The sequence below is a fragment of the Tiliqua scincoides genome, chromosome 1, assembly GCF_035046505.1.
Source record: "Tiliqua scincoides isolate rTilSci1 chromosome 1, rTilSci1.hap2, whole genome shotgun sequence".
Classification (NCBI taxonomy): domain Eukaryota; kingdom Metazoa; phylum Chordata; class Lepidosauria; order Squamata; family Scincidae; genus Tiliqua; species Tiliqua scincoides.
This window is the reverse complement of record NC_089821.1, coordinates 98,924,869-98,943,153: the sequence shown is the minus strand read 5'-3', so window position 1 is coordinate 98,943,153 and position 18,285 is coordinate 98,924,869. Positions and strand designations below refer to the sequence as shown.

At 39.9% G+C, this 18,285-nt stretch overlaps 1 protein-coding gene across 3 annotated transcripts in view; it reads left to right on the top strand.

Moving 5' to 3' along the window:
* The window catches only part of WDSUB1 (WD repeat, sterile alpha motif and U-box domain containing 1), a 43,820-nt gene that overhangs the window by 11,448 nt on the left and 14,087 nt on the right, over positions 1-18,285 (top strand). For all 3 annotated transcript variants that reach the window (XM_066612038.1, XM_066612036.1, XM_066612037.1), the window contains 6 exons: positions 5,893-5,985; positions 7,285-7,378; positions 10,719-10,752; positions 12,837-12,877; positions 12,968-13,074; positions 13,834-14,013. In XM_066612038.1, the coding sequence (XP_066468135.1) occupies positions 5,893-5,985; positions 7,285-7,378; positions 10,719-10,752; positions 12,837-12,877; positions 12,968-13,074; positions 13,834-14,013 (549 nt within the window). The remainder of the gene's footprint in view (positions 1-5,892; positions 5,986-7,284; positions 7,379-10,718; positions 10,753-12,836; positions 12,878-12,967; positions 13,075-13,833; positions 14,014-18,285) is intronic.

Sequence of the window (18,285 nt, the reverse complement as noted above, 5' to 3'; positions counted from 1 at the left end):
CTGGCCAAGCTTGGCTGATGCAAGACTTGCCCCCCAAGCCACCACGGAGACTGGATTCAGCCTCCGTGTGCCAGTGCACCAGTGTGCACTGGTGCGGCTTGCTCCTGAGGAGTCGCAGACGTGCTTTATGGCACATTTGTGACCCTCCTAACTCATTGTTAGGATTGTGCTGTAAGTGGTACACAGTGCAAAGAGGGAGAGGAAAAGTGATAGTGTATGAGCCCAAGTCTGTCATGTAATGCCAAATTGCTTTTGGTGTTGCTTGTTAGATGGTATTTTTCACACTCTCAGACATACAGGGATTAGGGGAAGAAATATCTCGTTTCACTTGGTAGAAAACCACGCACCCAGGCTCACACGCGCACACACACGGGCTCACACGCATACACACTCTCCCTTTCTCTGTATTGCCAAGGTGAATGTTTATCTCTGTGGCAAACTTGCCACTACTGGGGAAGGGGGTTCCTCTGCATCAGTTCAGGAACTGTGGAATTCCCAGATGTCTGTGTAATTGGGAAGACCAGCTGTCACAAGGCTTTCATATCACTACCATATGGAAGTGGATACCTCTGCATTTCTTTTCCAGAGATCAGGGTGTCTTCGGTTTTACCACATAGCATGGTTGTCTTCAATTACCTATTGACAGAGTTTTGAATTTTGAATTCAAATTTAAATTCACAATTTGAATTCACAATTTAATATTGTGTGGTATGCAGGACCTGGTTAGAGATGTAAACGTTACTGAGCCATTGGGGAACAGTGATCATGCTGCCATCTGTTTTGACATGCACGTTGGGGGAAGAATACCAGGCAAATCTCTAACAAAAACCCTTGACTTCTGACGGGCAGACTTCCCCCAAATGAGGAGGCTGGTTAGAAGGAGGTTGAAAGGGAAAGTAAAAAGAGTCCAATCTCTCCAGATTGGAGAGATTCTTGCATGGAGGCTGCTTAAAACAACAGTAATAGAGGCCCAGCAGAGGTGTATACCGCAAAGAAAGAAGGGTTCCACTAAATCCAGGAGAGTGCCCGCATGGCTAACCAGCCAAGTTAGAGAGGCTGTGAAGGGCAAGGAAGCTTCCTTCCGTAAATGGAAGTCTTGCCCTAATGAGGAGAATAAAAAGGAACATAAACTGTGGCAAAGGAAATGCAAGAAGGTGATACGGGAGGCCAAGCGAGACTATGAGGAACGCATGGCCAGCAATATTAAGGGGAATAATAAAAGCTTCTTCAAATATGTTAGAAGCAGGAAACCCACCAGAGAAGCGGTTGGCCCTCTGGATGGTGAGGGAGGGAAAGGGGAGATAAAAGGAGACTTAGAGTTGGCAGAGAAATTAAATGAGTTCTTTGCATCTGTCTTCACGGCAGAAGACCTCGGGCAGATACCGCTGCCCGAACAGCCCCTCCTGACCGAGGAGTTAAGTCAGATAGAGGTTAAAAGAGAAGATGTTTCAGAACTCATTGATAAATTAAAGATCAATAAGTCACGGGCCCTGATGGCATCCACCCAAGAGTTATTAAGGAATTGAAGAATGAAGTTGCAGATCTCTTGACTAAAATATACAACTTGTCCCTCAAAACGGCCACGGTGCCAGAGGATTGGAGGATAGCAAATGTCACGCCTATTTTTAAAAAGGGAAAGAGGGGGGACCCAGGAAACTATAGGCCGGTCAGCCTAACATCCATACCAGGTAAGATGGTGGAATGCCTCATCAAAGATAGGATCTCAAAACACATAGACGAACAGGCCTTGCTGAGGGAGAGTCAGCATGGCTTCTGTAAGGGTAAGTCTTGCCTCACGAACCTTATAGAATTCTTTGAAAAGGTCAATAGGCATGTGGATTTGGGAGAACCCGTGGACATTATATATCTGGACTTTCAGAAGGCGTTTGACACGGTCCCTCACCAAAGGCTACTGAAAAAACTCCACTGTCAGGGAATTAGAGGACAGGTCCTCTCATGGATTGAGAACTGGTTGGAGGCCAGGAAGCAGAGAGTGGGTGTCAATGGGCAATTTTCACAATGGAGAGAGGTGAAAAGCGGTGTGCCCCAAGGATCTGTCCTGGGACCAGTGCTTTTCAACCTCTTCATAAATGACCTGGAGACAGGGTTGAGCAGTGAAGTGGCTAAGTTTGCAGATGACACCAAACTTTTCCGAGGGGTGAAGACCAGAAGTGATTGTGAGGAGCTCCAGAAGGATCTCTCCAGACTGGCAGAATGGGCAGCAAAATGGCAGATGCGCTTCAATGTCAGTAAGTGTAAAGTTATGCACATTGGGGCAAAAAATCAAAACTTTAGATATAGGCTGATGGGTTCTGAGCTGTCTGTGACAGATCAGGAGAGAGATCTTGGGGTGGTGGTGGACAGGTCGATGAAAGTGTCGACCCAATGTGCGGCGGCAGTGAAGAAGGCCAATTCTATGCTCGGGATCATTAGGAAGGGTATTGAGAACAAAAAGGCTAGTATTATAATGCCGTTGTACAAATCTATGGTAAGGCCACACCTGGAGTATTGTGTCCAGTTCTGGTCGCCGCATCTCAAAAAAGACATAGTGGAAATGGAAAAGGTGCAAAAGAGAGCGACTAAGATGATTACGGGGCTGGGGCACCTTCCTTACGAGGAAAGGCTACGGCATTTGGGCCTCTTCAGCCTAGAAAAGAGACGCCTGAGGGGGGAACATGATTGAGACATACAAAATTATGCAGGGGATGGACAGGGTGGATAGGGAGATGCTCTTTACACTCTCACATAATACCAGAACCAGGGGACATCCACTCAAATTGAGTGTTGGGCGGGTTAGGACAGACAAAAGAAAATATTTCTTTACTCAGCGTGTGGTCGGTCTGTGGAACTCCTTGTCACAGGATGTGGTGCTGGCGTCTAGCCTAGACGCCTTTAAAAGGGGATTGGACAAGTTTCTGGAGGAAAAATCCATTATGGGGTACAAGCCATGATGTGTATGCGCAACTTCCTGATTTTAGAAATGGGTTATGTCAGAATACCAGATGCAAGGGAGGGCACCAGGATGAGATCTCTTGTTATCTGGTGTGCTCCCTGGTGCATTTGGTGGGCTGCTGTGAGATACAGGAAGCTGGACTAGATGGGCCTATGGCCTGATCCAGTGGGGCTGTTCTTATGCTCTTATGAATATACCAACAGAGATTAACTCCTCTTCATTACTGAGAGCCTTGAAACTGTGCTTTTATATGGTAGTAGGATAGATTTGCCTTTTGCCAAGGTAGTAGTTACCCAGGCTAATATCCTACCCCATCCTGAGTACGGATGCACAATCTTTCTTCATAAGATGTTTCACCAATGAAAACTAGTTTGCTGTGTGATGTAATACATGATTAGTTTCCTTGACAAAATAGCCTGCCTAATTAGTTTTGTTTGGAATTTTGTTCCATTGAATGAAGCAATGCCCTTTACACTGATGTTTAAGGTATTAAAGTATGTACTAACTCCCTAATGTAGCATTACCATCACTTTTGTAAGGATTAGTAATGATGACCAAAATCTCTTAACGATTTTCTATTTGGACTAAGTATAGTAGGAATTAACAGGAGCTCTGTGACTTGGTTTGTTGTTCTCCAACTCTTGACAGGAACTCTTGGTATGCAATGCTCATAGAAGTCTTTGTCTAAAGAGTTTAAAAATATTCTTTTTAAAGTAAAAATGGTAGTTACCAATTTGGGTGGCATACTATCAGTTTACTAAAAATAAAAAATATATAATTTTATGTGAATAATTTGCTAAATTACAAAGAAGACAAATAATATGTAAAAAACTGAGCCACTTCTAAGGTAATGATTCACAATAATATGTAAGTAATTTATATATTTTTTTAAATCAGACGATTTTTCTATTTAAATTCAGTTATGGTTGAGTAATATTTACTCATCTTTCAGTACAGAGATATTTAAACTGCTTTAAAATACTGTTTGATATCATACAGTAAATCAGTTAAAAATCTTTGTGATGTTTCAGTTTTTTGTTCAAAGGCATAACCGATGTACATGTCTGATTTATTATTTTTATGGTAACTTATGATTCTTATGTAATCATCTTCACTGTTTTTCTTTTCTTTCTGTTGGTAATAGTCTCCTGGTAGATCTCTATTTTCTGTTGATATGGATTTTATGTTGCTTTTTCTGAGTCATCTATTTCTTTGACATGCATGCAGTCATTATTGTTTTTCTTCTTTGATTCTGACAGTGATGCACTGACTATAGATGTTTCTTTCCTTCTGGGACAATTACTAAAAGCTATTCTTTTTTCCATCCTGCCAGTCACATCAAATCATTTCTTTTCCCTATGGTTGTTTGCTAATTGGCTTCTTAGAATTGAATATGTTCCACACATAATTTGTTCTCGTCATATCAAGTGTTTTGTGTTTCACTTGCAAGATTCTGTTTTGTTTATGGTCAAACATCCTTTAAAAAAAAGAAAGAAAAAAGAATCCCAACAGCGAAGAAAGGTTTGTTTGCAAATGAATTCCAGAGGTGGCAAGTAAAGAAACGGCCAGTTACAACCATTTGACTACTCAATGGAAAGTGTGCATAATGTGTTGTAAGTGGTCCTGATTCAAGCTGTTGTCTAATTTGTGGTGGAACTATTTCCTGAGGGAATTACTGGAATGAAGCAAGTTTGCACCAGTTTAAAATTTTTTTCTAAAGAACCATTTAAAAAAGAGTTAATTCCTCGCTAGTTAAGTTATGGTTGTATACAAATTCATAAGAAACTGCCTCATACTGAGTGAGACCATTGGACTATCTAGCTCAGTATTGTCAACAGTGATTGGCAATGGCTCTCCAGGGTTTCAGCAAGAAATCTTTCTATTTTTCTGTGTCATCTGGAGATGCTGAAGATGGACTCTTGAACTTTATGTATGCAATGTGTATATCACTGAACTATGGGACATTCTAGGCTCAATGCTGAATTTCTTTGTCATTGTAGAATAGCTGCTATTATGGCATCTTTTCAGTTGGCAGCTCTCCTTTTTGGATAGCTCTCCTTCCTGATTCTGACAATGCTAACGTGCTCTGGGTTCTATGAATTGGGCAGCTCAGTCCTATGGTCCACTGCCACTGTGAGAAACAGTGATGTTGAAATGACATTGAAACGTTGCCACTGCTGTATCCTATGGAGCTGACCCAGCTACCGAAGCCTCCTTGGAGTAAGGGAACAAGATATGCCAGTGGGTCTCCTCCGATCTGCACTCGCTATTTAGTGGACACAGAATCAAGGAGGCCCATGTTGGGCAGATTGGCTCAGGAGGGAGCATTGGATTTGGCAGCAGACTCTGCTGCCATCTCCACCCCCCCCCCCGGGCCCAATTCTCCCACCAGCCTGCCCTTCCTCCGCCCAGTTCTGCTCCCTCCCCATCTTCTTCCTGCCGCTCCCAAAAGCCTCCCCATCACCTGGTGCTACTTGGAGGCATCTTTCCAGCACTGAGGCCCTGTGCCAATTAGCACTTGGCCTCACTGCTGGTGTAGCATCCCCATTTACATTGATACTCCCTTGTGGTTTGTCCGTTTCTCCATACAGCTTTTCCTACCCCATTTTTGCAGCACTCCTGCATTATACAAGCTCTTAAAAGAGCATGTAATTATCCTAGTATAGATCTTAGGACCACAATTAGTTGCAGAACGTACCTGAGGTATATTTTTTTATGAATGGGTAAAAAACAGGAAGACCTCTGTCAAAGAAGGTGCCCAGGATATGCATGAATGGGACAGAGAGCAGCATCTGGTTTATGTATGTGTGTGAGAGAAACTATTTTGAAACACATTGATTGGACACAATCTGCGGAATAAGTAGTCATTAATTTTAAAAAATAGAAAACTCTTGTTTCTGAAAAATTTTGAAATGCATATTTTTGTTTTTCTAAATCAGGTAATAAGCAAGATGTTAAGTATTTCCAGATGGCATCTTCAGGTCAAGATAGCATAATTAAGATATGGCTTGTTTTGTGTACTGATCCTGTAGGTATGTATACTCAAAGACATTCTTCATCCATTTGCTAGTCTTCATTCTGTGTTGCTCCTTTGATTAGAAGTCAAATACTTAAACAACAGCATACATTTTAGTTATGCTGGAAGCTATTCTGTGCAGATGGAAGGAGGCAAAAATGGAGGAAACGGATACTATCAAATTGTACGGAACAACAAAAAGGCGCTCTAATGAATACTGAGAATTATGTTTACTGGTAAAGCAATGTGTAATGCTGTGTCATCTTTATATTAACAACTTTTTTATATATTCCATAAACAAATGAGTTTTATCTATGTGTAAAAGTTTAATTATGGATTCCATTTTTTTAAAAAACTAGCTTCAAGAACATAATCCTTGCATTTAGGTTTTAGAAGCAATGAGTGAATGGTTCTGGGAATAAATATATTGAGTGTGAGACTGCTAAACAGACAATTGTTTTGGTGGTTGCTGAAATAGCTTCTCCCTCTGCCCCATATATCCGAAACATTTCTTTCCTCTTTTATTCCTCCATACTGAAATATAATCTGAACAAAATATGTAAGCATTTGAATGGTGTTCATATTGCAATAGCATTATTTGGTTTCAGTACCATCAAAGTCTTTTGGCTTTAGAATGTGATTCAGATGAAGCAAAAAAAAAATACTCTGTTGGTAGTACTTTCTGCAGTTGTAATGTGGGAGGTTGTTAAAATGTATGAGTTTACCCTTTGATAAAAGACTTTAACATTGTAGTTTTCCCAAGAAATAAAATCTTGAATACTTGTGTCCAGTCTTCAGATTTTTTCCCCCAGTATGACAAAACATCATTAAATCAAGAAGTTAAAATGTCATAACAGCTTTCAGGAGTTCCCTGGCTGTCAGTGCCAACTCTTTGAAACTCCAGGCTGATCTTAGAGAGCTGGCAATACTAGATACATTGCCTAGATTCTGTCCCTCTTCTGTTATGTTGGGGCCAAAAAATTTTTAAAAACTATTACATTCAAGACAAAGGATGTAACCAAAATGGGTCTTGCAAGAGTGCTATAATTTTTTCCCCAGTTTCTTACATGAAGACTTGCATGTTTCTTACATGAAGACTTACATGTTTCTTACAGTTTCTTACACGAAGACAGTTGTAGAATATGGAGTATACAGTTGTAGAATATAGAATATCTAGAATATAGTCTATTGTAGAATATAGAATATATTCTACATGAGGTTGTAGAATATATTTTAGGTTATTTTCAAACTTGGCAAGCCTTTAACCTTGTAATACATTTTATTTATATGTATATATATATTTTAAAATGTTTAGGCCTTGAATTGAAATATAAGCGTACTTTGAGTGGACATACTGCCCCAGTTCTGGCTTGTGCTTTTTCCTGTGATGGGCAAACTGTAGTGTCTGGGTAAGAGTCTTCATTTATGTGCTTTACCTTTAGTTTGATGTGTTTGAAACTACTACCTTTAGTAGTTTGATGTGTTTACTTGGGCTTCCTCTTTTTCTATTATCATAAAGATGTTGCTTTATATAACTTACATTCATTCTAAATTAGTAAATGTAGGGTTTGTGTATAATGTAAGGATGGATGACATATGTGAAATATGAGTAGAGTGTTACAACAATATAACATTACATTAATGCAGGAGTCTCCTATAGAATCCTTGACAATTCATTTTGGTATGTGACACCCTTTTAGGATGAGTCTGTCCTAAAATAAAGGAACATGTCCTTTTCTATATATGACATCCATATTACCACCACAACCTACAACATGCTAGTTCCTAAGTTGAAAGGCATATAAAATATACATGCACATTCTGCATCTTTGGCTATAGACAATCTTGCACTGGAGTTGCATAGAAAAATATTGGAGGGAAACTTGTGTTAAGCATATTTTGGTATGAGTTCCTTTTTGGTACAGATTCATGTCTGCTGTAGCCCAATGGTTCCAAACTCTCTTGGAGTTTGGGAGCCGTAGTAAATCTTTGCAGAGGAGGGGGGAATGCAACAGCGTGATTCCCAGGGGCTTCATTTTACCTACTGGCATTAGTAGCAGCCTCCCGGCAGTATGAGAAGCATCCACAGGGCTCGCCAAGCCTTGGCAAATAAAAAAATAAAAATTGCGACTATCTTGGGTTTTCGATTGTGCAACCAGAAGTGGGTTGTGATCTTTATTTTTAAATTTTTTGAGGCTTGGGGAGCGCTATAGAGGCTTCTGCAGGGCTCCCAGAACACCTGGAAGGCTGATGATGATGACAGTAAGTAAAACAAAGCCCCTGGCAGCTGCGCAGTCCTGGGGATCATACAGCTGCATTCTCTCCTCCCTGCCCCTTAAAGGGGCAGAGTCGGAGCTCTTCAGGCTAGGGCATTTGAGAGCCTCTGCTGTAGGTGTAGCAAAACATCATTAAATTGCTTTTAGTGAGTCTTCCAAAGTCACAGACAGCTTTTGTATCTTTTCTGTTTGATTGAAGAGCAGGTCAGAGCCCACAATGTCAAACTAAGTAGGTGAAAAATCATTCAGGAAGTATCACTATACTTGAAACAAATAACTATTGGGTAGTGTTTTGTTGATAATTTAGAATTATTAGTCAGATCTATAAGAGACTGTTCATATATACACTCAGGGAATTTTGATTTGTTCAAACTGTAGTTAGTTATAATTAGTTTTATTAAACTAGAGTTAGAACATACCACAATTCCTTGGGTTCATACACAGAGATAATATGCAGCTGTGGTTAGAATTTAAGGTATAAGCTTTCACTTTCCTATTTGCACACATGTAGAAGGCGAGGGGAAAGTGAGCAAGCCTGAGGACTTGTTCACAGTAATCTAAACCAGTGGTTTCCAAACTGGTGGGTTGTGACCTACAAGGGGAACTGGAAGAGGGCCATTTCCCTTAAAGAACCAGAAATAGGTAACAGTGTGATCACCCCAATCGCACTGCTGCCGGGCAGGGAAAGGGTTTTGTAACCCCTGGGGGTCACTCTGGCTCTTGGGAGGATCTGGTGAGCTTGTGACCCCTTCCACAGCCCACTCCAAGGCTTGGAAATGTTGAAAAAAGAAAAAAAAATACTTCCTGTTTAGGGACGAAAACAGAAAGTGGTTTTTTAAATGGCCTCCGGAAAGGCATAGTGACCCCCAGGTAATTTACAAAACCCCTTCCCTGCTGGGCAATAGTGCAATTGTGGTAATTGCATTGCTGCCCTTCCCCCTGCCCACACAAAAACTTATGAGGCTCCTAAACTCCTAGTAGGGTTCCCAAAAGTCTGAGTAGGACTTTGGGAACCACTGATCTAAACCATGTTTCATCTGGAGGTCAGCTCCAGGCGTTGACTGGGTTCAGACAACCATGATTTAGTTAGATCACTGGTTCCCAACTTGTGCTCCGGGGACACAAGTGGTCCATGAGACCCTGAACTGAAATCCATGAATTCTCAGAAAAAAGAATCACCTTTGATCACTTCACGCATCTTGCTGAGCGAGCGCTCCTCCACAAACCACAGGAGAAGTAGCTGTCAGTGAAGTGTCAGCTGTGACTGTGGGCAGTCCACCATCTCTGTTTGTCCATGGGGGGCACTCATGTGGGGGATGCTTTCCCGTAGACCATCAGAGAGAGCAGAGAATGGACTACCTGCAGCCACAGCTGGCAACAAAAGCAGCAACCCTGAAATCTTCTCTATAAATAACAAATCTAATAAATATTCTCTAATTATTACAAATTTAATTTATTTTTAAAGGCCACACCTGGAGTATTGTGTCCAGTTCTGGTCGCCGCATCTCAAAAAAGACATAGTGGAAATGGAAAAGGTGCAAAAGAGAGCGACTAAGATGATTACGGGGCTGGGGCACCTTCCTTATGAGGAAAGGCTACGGCGTTTGGGCCTCTTCAGCCTAGAAAAGAGACGCCTGAGGGGGGAACACGATTGAGACATACAAAATTATGCAGGGGATGGACAGAGTGGATAGGGAGATGCTCTTTACACTCTCACATAATACCAGAACCAGGGGACATCCACTAAAATTGAGTGTTGGGCGGGTTAGGACAGACAAAAGAAAATATTTCTTTACTCAGCGTGTGGTCGGTCTGTGGAACTCCTTGTCACAGGATGTGGTGCTGGCGTCTAGCCTAGACGCCTTTAAAAGGGGATTGGACAAGTTTCTGGAGGAAAAATCCATTATGGGGTACAAGCCATGATGTGTATGCGCAACCTCCTGATTTTAGAAATGGGTTATGTCAGAATACCAGATGCAAGGGAGGGCACCAGGATGAGGTCTCTTGTTATCTGGTGTGCTCCCTGGTGCATTTGGTGGGCTGCTGTGAGATACAGGAAGCTGGACTAGATGGGCCTATGGCCTGATCCAGTGGGGCTGTTCTTATGTTCTTATGTTCTTTTTGTGTGCAGGGCGGGTAGTGTGGTCCACGATAACTCCAATTTTTGCCTCAGCAGTCCACAAACTCTTAAAAGTTGGGAGTCTCTGAGTTGGGAGCCACTGAGTTAGATGATAGTGAAGAAGCCTCAGGTTGTATGCTCACCCTCTCCTCTCCTCCTCCATGTGTGCAAACAGGAGAGTGAAAGCTTTTACTATATGTCTAACAGCAGCACAGTGAGTTTTGATATCAGTACTAGCATTAGTTTGAGTTTGTACTACTGTAAGCTGCTTTAAAAGACTGTATTTTCTTATTGTAAAATGAAATATTGGTATGTTTCTATCTTTATTTCTTTCTCTGCACAATTTATTATTAGATCTGTGGACAAAACAGTAATACTTTTTGAAACTGTAAGTATTTAACATTTAAGATATGAATTTCCATTGTACAAACAAAACAATGCATTAAATGAATTGTGAACTGCTTTTCAATGTAAACTGGAGGAGCTACATGACTGTGACCTTTCAGTTTTGTGCTATGATGTTGCTTGAACCAAAACAAGTCATAGATTTGGGCTGTACATTTTTTAATAGTGAATTTTGAGAAGCTCAGCCAAACTTCTGTTGGAACAAAATGTTTAGAATGTGCCAGTAGTTGTCTATTGTGTTTAATATTTTATGGTCTTTGTAGTGGGTAGTACTAAAATGCACATAACTTTTGAAATTCATAAATACAAGATTTAAAGTTTCTATTTAATAATAATAAAGTAGTCTTGTTTGCATGATCAATGAAGATGCTGAAGGTACTTTTAAAAGCTTTTCAAGAAGATCATATGCCTGTAATAGGTTGTGTTTATGCAGGAATATATTTTGTAGTACTGATCTTGGTCCAAAGAACCACAAGAGCATCCAAACTTTTTGTGCACGTGTGTTGCTGTCTTCCGATTTTTAGCCAGACTGTAGCACTTTGAAGTCCCAGTCAGCTTTCAGGTTGAATGGGTCTGGAGAAAGGAGACCCTTCTGCAGTGTGTTAGGTTGTGGGAGGGCCAGCTGAGATTATTCCGAACAACCTTTTCCCCCTATTTCTGTCATGCTTAACAGCTGACTGGTGCTGTGAAGTCATCAGACAGGGCACCTTCAGCCTGGGTTGATCCTAGACAGATAGGCAAGTTACCTGCTGCAGGTTTTTCTTTTCTTTTTTTTCTTTTCGGCAGTCTGTTGTCCCTTCACTGGAATAAATTCACACAGTACTGGTGTTGGTCCAGATTTGTCCAGATATATTAAATTATTATTTGCTTTCAAGGTCTCCTGGCTTCCCAGAAATTACTGCACATATAATTTTCCATATTCTTTATCTCTAAAATACTCTGCTGACATGTAATTTTTTTATAATTTTGTTAGAAAAGGGTGTTTTTCAAATTGCTTTTAAAAATATTATAGTCCTTTTATTAATAAAAAAAATGGAAAATGTTCTTACTGTGTATCATGAAATGGAATAAAGTCTCAATATAGGATGAGTGTCTGGTTCTGAGATACAGTTTTGAGATATTTTAGGAGTGTAGCTCTATTCATTCATTGTGGCAAAAATAATGAACAATTTTGTTGCATCTTAGACTATGAACAGAGTAAAAATGCCAAAATATGTTTGTGAAGGGTAGCATCTAGTGGCCAAGTATGCTAACCACAGCTGAATTCCGAATTGTGTTTCAATTATTGCTTTATTAATGTAAGTCTAAGTAGTTGATCTACAAAGAAAGTAAGTATTGGGTGATTGGTTCACAGAAGTAAAATGCATTTTACCTTTGTGGTAGTGTGGCACAGACTATTTCAGATTAATCAATTTCATTGAGGGTCATGTGTATTTATAGCAGGAGTGGGCAGAAGGTCACTAACTACTGATCATTGGATGATTTGAATAGATCACCATATGAATGTCATACTCCCAATTGTTTGACAATAGCAAAAGCACAAAAGCTTTCCTCCCCCCTAATTATGCTGTTAGAATCTCTGATTTCTAGTAATTGAGATGTAGATTTGTACATGCATATGCAGGTTATACCTGCACTTAGTTTATGGGCTGCATTTGGTAGTAGATTTTGCCTACTAAGCCATCATTTTATATCAGGCTACAGCCCCCAGGCCATTATTTTGAACCAGGGTATGGTTGATGGACCTTTGATAACAAGCAGTCTCACAAACCTGAAGCCTGCCCCACCCCTGGTTTATAGAATTATGGTATGGTATTGATTCTGTTGCAGCTTTCTGCAAATTGCTTAAGCCATTTCTGACCAATGTTGCAAATATGCAAATAGCACCAAATGTGTACTCGAGTCCTGGGCAAAAATGGGTTAATCTCTGTGCTCCTTAGTTACAAACATCTATCAATAAAAGGTTTTTTATCTGCATCTGTACTGTTAAAACTTTCATTGGTTAGATCATTGACTATAGGTTATGTTTCTGCTTGCCCTAATATATATTTTTGTTGCTGTTGGCAGAACACTGGGAGTATCCTGCACATTTTGACTCAACATACCAGGTGTGATATTAGCATAATTTTTTTCATAATGTCAGCCAAAAGAAGCATTTAAGGCATGATATGCACTTATCACATTGCTTTCATTTCTAGGTATGTCACAACTTGTGCCTGTGCAACAGATGTACCATTATTTGCTACAGGTTCAATGGATAAATGTGTGAACATCTGGGAATTTGAACCAAAGCAGCTTTTCACAGGTTAGTACAGGAAGATATTTGCCTTATCCTTTATAAATTTGACATCAGTCTTTGTTAAATTTATTGATATAAGATACAAGGCATGTGAAGGCCGCTCCTATCTATTTATCTGAAGCTATTCTACTTTGTCAGACCACTTGGTCATTTAGCCCAGCATTTTCTGTTCTGATAGGAAGTGACTCTGCAAGGTCTTTCCCATAATATTTCAGGAGGGAGGTCTTTTCCATAATACTGCTGTCCAAGTAACGAGAACAGCATGAATTGTTACAATTTCTTCTAATTAGTGCGTAATATGTCAAGCAAGTGCATGTTGTTTGTCTATTTCTATATCAAGTTATTTATATGTTGCCCCTGGGGCTCACATTCACTTTTAAAAGCAGTTCAGCTTTTTAAAAAGCACATCAGGCAGTGGTAGCTATGAAGATCCATGCCTTGCTAGCTTTCCTTCTCCTCCTACTCCTCACAAAGGCAGATGGTTGGGAGGGAGGGGCATAATTTAGCTTTTTAAAAGCCCAGCAGATGGTAGTATAGATGGAGATTCCTGTCTTACTGGCTTCCCTTTTCCACCTCCTTTTCCTTCTCACAAAGGCAAATGGTGGTTCTGTATGGGGCAGGGAGGAGTACAATTCATTATAGCACTTGGTAAAATTTGCTACAAAAAATAGGATAAGCTATATTCAAAGCAACCATCAAAGTTTGGACAGTTGATACAACTGTGTGCTTCACTTGTGCAAAATGTTCCTTTAAATCTCCTTCCAGGAACTACACAAAGAGAAGAACCAACAATATCTGTGGAGAAGTGGTCAGAAGAACAGGTTTCGGGTTGGCTATGCAAGCATAACTTAAAAGACCTTGTTGCGATTTTCAAAAAGAACCATATTGATGGTAAAGAACTGCTGAATCTTACAAAAGAAAGCTTGGCTGATGATTTAAAAATTGGTAAGAAAAAATACTTTTTTCTTGAGGTTTGTTATACTGCATATTTAACTACAGGAAGTCCTCACTTAAAATTGTTGGTAAGTTCTTAGAAACTGCAATTTTAAGTGAAACAACTTAGAAACAGTTTTTCCATAGGCAGATTCAATAACACTCAAGTGGCTGGTTTGCTGAGTGATTTCCTATTGCATCACAAAGCATTGTGGTGCCCCAGAATGCCTTGAGACTACGCATGGCATTCTGGGGCGCAACAAGGCCAAGGAAGTGGATTGCGGACCTGGCATGACCTGGAAGCAGCAGCTTCCAGTAGCCCTATAGTGTGCAGCCCTGGAGGATGCAGAGGTCAGAAGATTGAGAACTACTGATCAACTTTAAAATGAAACAATGCTGAATGAAACGACTTTGAGAGGACTTGCTGTACATCAGTGTAAAATTCTTTGGAAATCCTAGTAGTGATATACAGTCAGCATGCATCATATGCACCACTTTACTTGCACAAATTGAACAACATGCACTTGGCAAACAACAACAACAGTTTAAATAGTGCAAGTGATTTCACCCGCCATTCCACTTACTAAATACTTACCCCAGAGTGAACTTGAGATCAGAGATTGAAGCTGTTGTTCCCTCAGTCAGTCTTAGTTCCTGCATGTCTCTTGTAATTTGTAAGGATACATTTTTTTTGGATGTAAGGGATTTTAAAGTAATCTTGAGTATTTGCAATTTTAGTTTTATGCACTGACGCTGGAATGTAACTCTCGCTAAAGATATGAACCAACTGCACATTGTTTGGAGTTACTTAGGACAGCTATATGATCATTTCCTATTAAATGGTATTTTTTTTTAAAAGTGGTGTTCTTGCTTCTAGCCTTGTACTAACATTTTTTTTGCTGTTCCATCCATTGTGGATAATTTGTGTTGTGTTGCTCCATTAGGAGTAATTTAACCTTAACCTTAAGCCAGAGTATTGAATTCACATCTCCCCTGCTGCAGCACACCCTCTGCTCTCTGCCTTGCCTTGCCTTACCTTTTTTTCTTTTGTTCCACCTTTCAAAATAGAATGCGTTCTGTTACTCTGTGCGTCTTCTCTTCTTTCAATTTGACTAGAAGGAGAGAAGGGGCAGAACAACACAGTTGTAGTACACACAGAGTGGTGACCACTGGGTGGGAAAAGAAGTGGAACTGTGGCTGCCCATTTCCCTGCCTTGTTACTTTTTGAGCTTCTGAAGGTGGTTTCCATATTGAGTATTAGGGTTTGAGGTGGGTCTTGACAAGCTGAAGATCACTGGAGTGTGTGCAGTGGCCTTGCAGATGCAAATGAAAATTGACTCTGGGTTTTTGCCTTTTAATAGCATTTGTTTCAATTTACTTTGAGTAACCTGCTGTGCAGTGCATTACCATGCATGTTGGCACATTCTATTTTGATAATAGAATTGCTATCGACTATAATTATATAACATGGATTATGTGTGACAGCTTAAGGAATGGGGTTGGACTATATGACTGAAAGGTTGCTTTCAGTTCTACAGTGATGTGAACTAGCCCTTGTGCAGTGTTAGAATCTGTCAACCTATCCATTATACCATTTTTCCCCTTGACACTACAGTCTTATAAATATCTACATATTGTACATATTGGTGCTCTCCAACTAGTTTCTGCTATGCCTGGTGTCATCCTATAGTGTCAACTGCTATCTCAGTTGTAACCACAGCACCATTTGAATTATCTCATCTCATTTAGGGCCCAATCCTGTCCAACTTCCCAGAGCTGATGCAGCCACAAGGTAAGGGAACAAACATTTCCTTACCTTATAGGGGCCTTTTTGACTGCCCCCCACACCGTAGGATGCAGCGCACACCCCATTGGCACAGCTGCAACAGTACTGGAAAGTTGGATAGGATTGGGCCCATAATTTATTTTATATCCTGCTTGTCAGTAGATAATTCTGTGAGTCATTTTGTTAAATGATACAAATGAATAAAAAAATTTAAAATACAGGTAGACTATCCCTTATCTGGACATCCAAAATCCAGACTGTTCCAAAATACAGACACTTTTGTCCAAGACTTGTTTTCTGTAGTATGAGCACTAGAAGATCTTGTGTACACTCCCACATACAGTGCAGGCTGTAACTACTATTCTCTGCTCTGTGGTGTGCCTATACAGACATTGTTGAAAAATATCAGAGGACACTTATATGGGTAACAGTGAAAAATGCAAGAGGAAGCATTTCTCATTATATTTATGCAATTCTGAAATCCAGACATCTTCCTGTCCCAAGCAGTCTGCATAACTGATACTCAAACTGTACCATTAAACAATAAAAGCCATTGAAATCACAATAAACCAGAACAATAGTGATGAGTAAAACAATCAGAGGCATAAAACCAAATTTTACCAGTTTAAAAAAAAACCCTCTGAAAAAGAAGTCTTAACCATCCCTCTGTTGAGGGCAAATGAGGAATCGGGTTTATCTCCCTGGGAAGGATTCCACCAGTGAAAAGGCCTGATCTCTTGCACCTGCCTTTTAGAATTCACTATTAGATCTTACCCAAAAGTTTGAGCTTATCACAAACATTTGTCATTCTTTCAGACTTTTGTTTGAAGCAAGAGAAGTGTTTTTGTGTGCATTTCTTTAAATTTTCAAGAAAACTATAGTTGCCAAGCTTAATCATTAAGACCAATTGGTTAATGCTGATAGTGGCCTTATATATAAAAAGTGAATGCTATGGGATGGAAGAATCTGCAGTCAGGCTGACTTCTAGCATACACATCAACATTCTATGGAAAAATCAACATAATAACATGTTGCCCGAGTACTGGGACATCTAATGACACCACTGAGAACTAATTAGAAGCTACAATTAAGAAAATAAAAAAGAGTTGGCATAGGTTTTCATAATGAGACCAGTTATGGGATGCAGTGGGTAAACAAAGTCTAAAATATTTTAGAGAGTGTGATGTTACCCTCCACAATTCTGACAAAATTAACATGACAGAAAGATGAGAGGCAGGTTCTTGGTTGTGTTATGTTTCTCTCTCCTTGATTGATTATTACAATCCAGAGTGCATCACAGAGAGCTACAAATTCAAATATTAGAAAATCTACAGCTTCAGTAGATAACAGATAATAATCTGCCTTTTAACCTAATTAACAGTACCTAATAACAGAGGCACTCCTGTGTTAAATGAAGCAGATATTTAGTATGTATTTGATTTTCCACTGAGTGATGCTTTATTTAAAGCATCCTACACCCAGAAAAATCATGTTTTAATCTTTTCTGGTAAGTATACAGAGCCCAAGCCTTTGCAAAATTGAGATGTGCTAGTAGCATGAATGTGTCTTCTGCGGAGCTTTCTATCTCTGCTCACATGCCACTCTCATCTTCTTGCTCTTATAGCCTATGAAGAATTAAGGATTGATTCCCATTGATTCCCACAGGCTTAGGCAGGTCTAACTCTGCCTAGGTTATGACTGCTATTGTCCTTTGAAAAATATAGTGTTTATCAAGTTTAAGTAGTCTTTTGTAAGGATAAATGAATGCTCTTTGGAGTTCATGAACTGTGGGAGTGAAGAGTGTGGATGGCGGACCTTTCTTTCACTGTCTTATGTTAATTGCTTGGTTCTTGTCCTGTTATGTTAGTTTTCTCTTGTCCAAGAGGCATTTAATTGAAGAGAAGGTGACCAGCAGGTGGTTCACATGGCATTTCATTAGCCTCTTTGATTGTTTTTGATACCTCTTTGGAAGAATACTTCATTACCATGCAAATAGAACCAGCCTCTTTTCCAAGCTAATTGCCATGTAACAACATAAACAACAGTTAAATTAGGGGGGCAGCAAGGCTTACTGAAATGTGCAGAATTTTCACATTCATTAAGATTCACTAGGGCAACAGTAGGATTGAGGAAGGATGTATCCTGTGTTGCACCCCAAGCTGCTTTCTCTCACCTTCTTCCTCCCCTCATTATTGTGTTTGTTTCTAAGGCATCACCAGAGTACCATCTACTCTATAAACATTGGATTCCTTCTCATCCACTAGCACAGTTCTTTGTACATGGAAGGGGGTTCCCATGAAGTCTTTCTTCTGTCAATTTAAGAATCATCAGCATTGTTGCAGAACACAGCAGCAGTTTGGAAGTTAGTTCAAGCTGTTTTGCTTGAAAAAACTTAATTCTGTAGAGAAATTTAATTTTAGGTTGCTTGATTTTTTTTTTTTTAAATGGCATTTGAAACAGGCACTTTTGTTTGGTTCTTCACTTTATTCTGTGGTTGA